This window comes from Anopheles bellator, chromosome 2 (genome assembly GCF_943735745.2).
Source record: "Anopheles bellator chromosome 2, idAnoBellAS_SP24_06.2, whole genome shotgun sequence".
NCBI classification, from domain to species: Eukaryota; Metazoa; Arthropoda; class Insecta; order Diptera; family Culicidae; genus Anopheles; species Anopheles bellator.
The window spans coordinates 29,922,238-29,929,500 of NC_071286.1; the positions used below are offsets into that span (position 1 = coordinate 29,922,238).

The 7,263-nt window shown below is 46.7% G+C and overlaps 3 protein-coding genes across 3 annotated transcripts; 2 read left to right on the plus strand and 1 right to left on the minus strand.

The window, feature by feature from the left end:
- The first annotated feature begins 2,495 nt into the window (after window positions 1-2,495).
- On the plus strand, window positions 2,496-3,169 carry LOC131210269 (large ribosomal subunit protein mL49). The gene is made up of 2 exons (XM_058203491.1): window positions 2,496-2,585; window positions 2,656-3,169. Exons 1-2 carry the CDS (start codon window positions 2,496-2,498, stop codon window positions 3,121-3,123), a joined length of 558 nt encoding a protein of 185 aa, XP_058059474.1. The 3' UTR covers window positions 3,124-3,169.
- Window positions 3,170-3,214: 45 nt separating this feature from the next.
- On the minus strand, window positions 3,215-4,441 carry LOC131210313 (breast cancer metastasis-suppressor 1-like protein). Its single transcript, XM_058203540.1, has 3 exons — window positions 4,118-4,441; window positions 3,790-4,034; window positions 3,215-3,723 (listed from the first exon to the last, which is right to left on the minus strand). The coding sequence occupies exons 1-3, from the start codon at window positions 4,320-4,322 to the stop codon at window positions 3,457-3,459; spliced, it is 717 nt and encodes a 238-aa protein (XP_058059523.1). The 5' UTR covers window positions 4,323-4,441; the 3' UTR covers window positions 3,215-3,456.
- Window positions 4,442-4,857: 416 nt separating this feature from the next.
- LOC131208517 (small ribosomal subunit protein uS11A) lies at window positions 4,858-5,560 on the plus strand. Its single transcript, XM_058201295.1, has one exon. The coding sequence runs from the start codon at window positions 4,924-4,926 to the stop codon at window positions 5,380-5,382; it is 459 nt and encodes a 152-aa protein (XP_058057278.1). The 5' UTR covers window positions 4,858-4,923; the 3' UTR covers window positions 5,383-5,560.
- The last annotated feature ends 1,703 nt before the right edge of the window (window positions 5,561-7,263 follow it).

Consider the following 7,263-nt stretch of genomic DNA (forward strand, 5'->3'; position numbering starts at 1 on the left):
AGGATATTTAATGTACAGGGTATTTCATCGCAAACCAACTATTTAAATGTTGGATAACTCTGCTATGTATCAGTCGATTTGGACAAACGAAAAAGATTTTTTTGGGGTATAGAATGCCTTTAATTAATAATTCACCCAAAAATACAATGTCGATCAAATGCCCGCTTCAATTAGATACACAAAAAGCGGCCCTTCTTTGGCAATTTTTCTTTGTATTGGACAACATTTCGGAAATAGACAACGTAATAGCAACAATTTCCGCTGTGATGTTAGCTTTCAGTTCTGCAACGATCTTTCAACATTTAAATAGTTGGATTGTGATGGAACACCGTGTATATTTTATGCTAACAACTGTAGAACAAAAATACGGCCCAGTCAAATCCTCTCCAATAAAAAGAAATCAGTAGAATGAGTTAAGTGATACAAACATGTTTCATTTGAAGAAATAACGAAGAATAATGATTTTTGATGACTTAGAAAGCTCATTGACCTCAGGATTTTTTTCAAATAAATGAATTCTGTTACATTTTATTTCATTACAGTTATTAATAACCGCTTGACTCAAGTTCTGACCAAAAACCAATCCTTCATACCAAGAAACGCCGCGCCAAGCAGAGCCGAGTGCTGCCCCAATTTGATCAGTGAGTATTATGAGTCATGGCTTATTATAGCTTAACTGCCGGTGCTGCTCACTATTGTGACTAATCGCACGTTTCGAAACCGTTTATGAAGACCGTGGCACCGTCTGTAGTTTCACGCTTGCCCCTCATTATCGATTGAAGCAAACCGAGCCTTAAGGGGACTGCATCAACTGCCACACCAAACCCCCGGACGCCATTAGGTCGCAGTCGATCCTCCCAAGTGAGGAGAAAAGTATGTGCAATTAATATGGGATAGCTTTTCTGTGGCCTTCGTGGAGATTCGGATCGGATCACCGGAGATTCGGATCGCGTTCGGAGCGATAGTTTGTGTGATGGCCAGCGCACTAAGTTTCAATTACTAGGCACGCGCGTATGGTTTGATGAACTTTCATTAGGGCTGCCGGCACGTTCCGGTTCCGCTCTTTCCACTGATCGCACTGATGAAGATAATAAAATCACTGATACATAAAGGGATTTAGCGGCCTCATGGCGGCACGTATCCGCCGCCAGCGGGAAAAGTTCCACTTCCGAGCCCGAGAGCGACGTAAGCTTCGAGCGCTTCGAGTCTTCACCAAACGTGGCACGATTTACGATAAAAATCGATACCGGCTTGGCCCTGGGGATGGGGCAAAAAGAAGCTTTCGCTTTTGCTGGCGCCCGGTGGGGGGGGACCAGGCCACGGTGGAGCTTGCCGTCGTCGTCTTGGTCGTCGTCGCCGTACATTATGTACAAACATTTTTGGACCATTCGTCCTTTTAGGCTGACGAACGGAAAGAAGAAAACAACAACTAACATAACCACTTCTTCGAGCGGAGTGTTCGAGGACGTTTTCAAAAATTGAATATGTACGGTATGCATCTTTATCGTCAGAAAGACATCAGGCCTGGTTTTTTTTTCTACGCTCTGTTGGCTTTCTTCAGATCACTCGGACAAACCGGGCACATAAGCTTTTGGGAACGTTGCGGCGGTGCCGAACGAGTACATAAAGTGGTATCTTCGCTGGTATCATCACCGAGGCAGAACTGAAAAGAACAAGACACCCAACACTGCACGCTTATCGAGCTACTCAAGCGACCCGAAGTAGATGTCTGCGTAGAAAGCTCGCGGTGTTCCACGGAGAATCCATTATGGTTGCGGTGTTCACAATAAGCAAAACATTCATAAAACTTGAGACTAATAACCTTACCCATTTTCTGTCGCCCACCGCCCAGGGCGGGAGCCACGACCGACCGGCGATGGTGTGCTGATTGGTTTGGCATCAAATCTATTAGAAAGATAAATTGCTGACTGGTAGCTGGCGTTATTTATTTTGGTCGCCCGAGCGAAGTAAAGACGACACGTAAATGGTGTTCTGTGGCGTGGCGCGGCCGGTTTTTAACGGTGAAAGTCGTTGACATGATAAGCCAACTGAAATTGAATTTCTTGACAAAATGGCAATTAAACAAGGGCTATGCGACATTGTTGATTATTTCAGGTTCCTATAATGATGATAATTGAAATAAAATAGTTCTATCTTCGTTAAATTGTTACAAGCCCGTTTTATGAAGGTGCTCCCATTTCTTGCAAATTATCGCAACATTGCCTCCTGACTCACTTAATTTACGATTTTAGCATCATCGCATAGCATTTCAAATTTATACACTAGAGCGCGAGCGTCAGAAACATATTTTTCCGACAAATATTTTCCAGTTAACGACTTCTCGGCCAGAAGTGCTGCCCCAACCGTCAATTTGAAATCCTATTGATCCAAGCATGTTCGTGTGACGTTTTGAAACTACTCAAAAATTTGACATCCTCTTCCCTAGCGATGTGACACGAACAAGAGGGTTTGTTGTCGTAATCTAGTTCGCAATCATGGCCCTTCGTATGGTGTACAGCAAAACATTGCGGCTAAAGCAATTTAACCCATTTTGCGTCGGCAGTTGCCTATCTCAACAGCTACTGGTTAGTACTTTTACTGGGCAGTGCTTTTGTAGTAAATTTTTTAACAATTTCCCTTTCTATTCTTCCGTAGAATGTGGCCATCACACCAATCCGCCTGTCGTCTTTCCGCTCCTCGGAACCGGTAGGCGACATCGCTCAGTTTCCAGAGGTGGAAGTGGTCCGAAACCCTCCGGAGTGGAAGTATGTCGAACGGATACTAGCACCACGGACAGTACCAGCACCGCGCCCAAAAGAGAGTTACCCTTCCGGGTGGCAACCACCGAACCCACAGGCCGGACTAAAGTATACTGTGCTGCGAACGAAAAATCATATGCTACCCGTCTACCTTCAACGTTCCTTCCGTGGGCAGCGCCGCATAACGGCCGTAAGACGTGTGGAGGGCGATGTTTGGCAACTGGAAGCGGAATTGCGGTACCTAATCGAGAAGCAACTTAACCGACCGATCATCACGCGCGTGAACGAGATGACGGGCCAGATCGCGCTTAAAGGTGACCACGTGGCCGTGGTCGAAAAGTTCCTGTTAGAGAAGGGAATGTGAGGGTGCGTATGGTAACTATCCAAATAAAACCTGTTAGCTCTTCGGATTCTTACATCTGCATCGGTTTGCTCTTGTTCGATTCAACGTCTTTATTCTTGATTGTAGCAGAAATCGGAAGGAAGTATCTATCACCCGGCTAATTACAATTTTCGTCGATAAAAATGTGGCAAGCTCCTGCTTCCTGCCTGCCTTGGTTTGTTTCCCTGGAAAAAGCGGGACTATCGCTAAGGCCGGGGATCCGTTAGCTCCGTTTTCGCTAATCTCATTCAACACTCGAAGCTTACTTGCACTTATACCCAAAATAGCACGGTCGAGTTCTTACTATACTAAATATCAGGTAGCAGCAGCCGTCGATCGTTTCAACGCTTTCCGGATGGACGTCCAGTCCTCGAGAATCTCCTCCTCACGCAGCATGTACACGATGTAGGGCCCGGACACGGTAACGGCCTTTTTGCGGCCCGGTCCCCGTACCTTCGCCGTCTTTGTGCTGGTTCCCCAGTCGGCCCACGAAATGTCCACATTGTGGCGATCCTCCTCCAAGCGTCGTATTTTATCCATCAGCTCCTCGTAAATCGCGTCCATGGCTAGATTTTTTTCACTCTGTGGAAGATATATTCGCCAGCTTTAGGGCATGATAACGATAAGGCTGACTGCGGCAACACACACCTCAAAATGCTGATACGCTGCCTGCCGTTCTGCAGCGAACTTGTTTTCAATGTTTTGGATCCGGTAGTTTTTCAAAACCTCGGCCACCTCCATCCTGGTATTCATGTTGTCCGCCAATCGCTGCAACGGCACCAGGTACTCCTGTGATCGACCATTGCGTACCTCAAGCAGCTGATGGTCCACCTGATGCATACGCTCTTTGTACAGCTGCTCTTTGAGGATGGTGAATTGCTTTTCCAGGTTGGCTGAAAGCATCCATTAGGGGAGATGTTTATCTATCCAGCAGTCCAACCGCGGGTTGGCATCACAACACTTTACACGAACTTACTCAGATTCTCCAAACAGCTGCTCCTCCGGCGTTCACATTCGCCCTCGGACATTTCGGAGGAATCATCGGAATCGGGCTCATCCGCTTCTTCTGCACTGGAATCATGATCCTGCCCGTCCGAATCGATCCTGTCCGAGTGCTCCGACCCTGACATGTCACCATCCCCGTCACTTTCACCGTCGTTCTTCATTTGTTTGTTGTTCATGTTTGTAAACGTTCGAGCTACACCGTGACCGAAGGGTAACGCTCTATTCCACCGAAGAAGCACTGTAAATTTGGAGTCACTTTTTCGGAGCGTCGCAAATACCAAACAGGAATGCTATTCTTAGCTTTTTTCTAATGCACAATTCCCCCTAAACATGTTTGACATCTAGCTTTGACAGCTGAAACCAAAGTTCGTTAAGTTTTGTCACTCTGTTATGCAGTCAACCTGTCGGCTGAGCTGACAATATGCAATACGCCGAGTGGTATCCACCTTAAATAGAAGGCCAAACTTCCGCAGGCAGCATTCCACAGTAGATTCTGAAAGAGAGAGAATTTTCAAGCGTAAATTACGGAGCAGTAATACATGTTGTTTATAACAAAACAAACGAATCGAGTCTGCATCGTTAGGGGCAAATGTTTAATGATGGGAAACACGTTTGAACGTTTCGATTTGATACTATAAACGTTTGCGCTTGACACCTGACAGCGGCCTGCTTGACGAAGCAGGCTCGCGTGCTCTTTTTGACTTCCGCACCAGCTCAGGGCAGCACGTATTCGGAGCGAGTGAACACAATTTTCCACCTAAACAGCCCGCATTTAGGATGGCTCCCTCGAGAAAGAACAAAGTTGTGAAGGAGGAGGTCCAGGTGTCGCTCGGACCGCAGGTTCGCGACGGTGAAATCGTGTTCGGCGTGGCACACATCTACGCCAGCTTCAACGACACGTTCGTGCACGTCACGGATCTTTCCGGCAAGGAAACCATCTCGCGCGTCACCGGCGGAATGAAGGTGAAGGCGGATCGTGATGAGGCGTCACCGTACGCTGCTATGTTGGCCGCGCAGGATGTGGCCGAGAAGTGCAAATCGCTCGGCATCACGGCCTTGCACATCAAGCTGCGTGCCACCGGAGGAAACCGCACCAAAACTCCCGGCCCTGGCGCTCAATCTGCACTGCGCGCGCTGGCCCGTTCGTCGATGAAGATTGGCCGCATCGAGGACGTTACGCCGATCCCGTCTGACTCCACGCGCCGGAAGGGAGGTCGTCGTGGTCGTCGTCTATAAGCGTCCACCGGCATTCTGCTATTCGATGAGAACGCATCAAAGCAACCCGGTCCGTTTCCGATGGTGGTATTTGAGCATGCTTCGCTGTGCGTGAAAATTACGTTCGTTCGGTCCGCCGTAAGTGCTCAACGATTGTAACTCTGTTATGAATAAACGCAGTGAATGTTTACCAATTACCACCAAACCGTGCTTTCTTTCTTTGGATCGCCGGAGCAGAGCATTTTCTCTTTTCAGCCGAGAGCGCCAAGAATCGAAATCCCGATTGTTTCTGGTTGGTTTATTTATTCGCCTACTATCGCCTCCGTCAGTACGTGAGTATGTGTAGCATGTGTACATAATTCATACGAACAATAATTATATTAACCTGCACTTGCATGATGACCGATACAATAACACTACTTATAAAAATGTAACTCCGCCGCTCCGGGAACGTAGGACAAACTGTGTGGCAACGCGAACGGTAAAAAAGGGAACCAACCAATGCCATACGCACCCAACGTACCGACATAGAAAAATACATGTTCAAAATAGTTTCACTACCACCTATGTTGTTTGCTGGCTGCCCTTACCCTCCAGCGGTCATACCCGGGGTGTCCTTAAGAGTTAGGTGTAGTTTATAAGTCTTGTTTTTGTGTTCAAACAATACAGATTTGTTCGTTTTGGGGTTTCCTCGCAGCAGTCGCCATGCCGAGGGGCTCCATACGGTGCCGTTCTCCTTCGAAGCCGACACCGAGAAGATGTCGAGGTAACATGCACTCAAAATTCGACTCGAACGATGGCGCCAAGAGCGATGCGAATGGATGCAGAAATGTACTACCCGTTACACCGTTTAACATCGATCTTCTGCGAATCTGTCTTGTGGGGGTCGAAGGGGAAAACAAAGTAAGTGTCACGACCAGCCGTATGCCACGTGGACCGGGCGATCGTACAGTGAAGGAGAAATTAGCCTCTCGGTAGAAACGCAGTGGCGATGTAGTTCTAAGCTTGTCTCACTAACGATACGAACATTCACTGTCGAATGGTCCACAAAAAACGGGTAGTTTACCCTCCGGGATCCGGTAGTAGTATAAACAGTGGCAAAGGTTGTAAAATGAAACAGTTCCTCCCTCCGAGAGCACCGCCGATAGATAGGTTTGGTTTCACACATGAACACATGAATACTGGAGTCGACAGTCCCAATTTGATTGTAGAAAAAAAGGGTTTAAACCCTACAAAACGGATCCGTATTTAATTTTGAAATCGTTCGATATCCGCCTTTCCACGACGGCTGTGGGAGAACCGAATTCTCAGGCGCAGAATTTTGAACACGAGAATATGTTTCATGTGGTTAGAGATTTGAGCTTTTCTTTTGTCTTCGCGGACAAGCGTTAGTTTGAGCTCGAAATTCTAGTTGGTGCCATTCCATGGGCTAGTATTACGCGCTCTGGTAACGGTCCAATTTCCACTTCGGTTCCATTTATTTGGCTCTCTCTCTCTCTCTCTCTCTTTCTGTATGTCTTTCTCTCTCTAGAACGCTTACGATAAAGATTGGATTTTCCCGTTCGTAGCCCATCCTTGCCCATTACGGTTATTGTTTTACAATTATTTTGATTTGTTTAGTGTAAATTTGTGAATTTCTATCCAATACCTATGCTTCATTAGTACACACACTGTTCACTTCAGGGCGGGCGGGTTGTTTGCTGCTGATTATTTTACCTTTTCGTCCATTTTTTATTCTTTATCATCAATATATATAGGCTGTTGTTACTACGTACGTCCCTCGTCTATTCGCGTAACTATATTTTGGATGTTTTGTATGATGTATGCTTTGTTTTGCCGTGATATCACGGTGCTAGAGTCATTTCGAAAACGGAAAGGAAAACTTACACTCCCACTACGGCG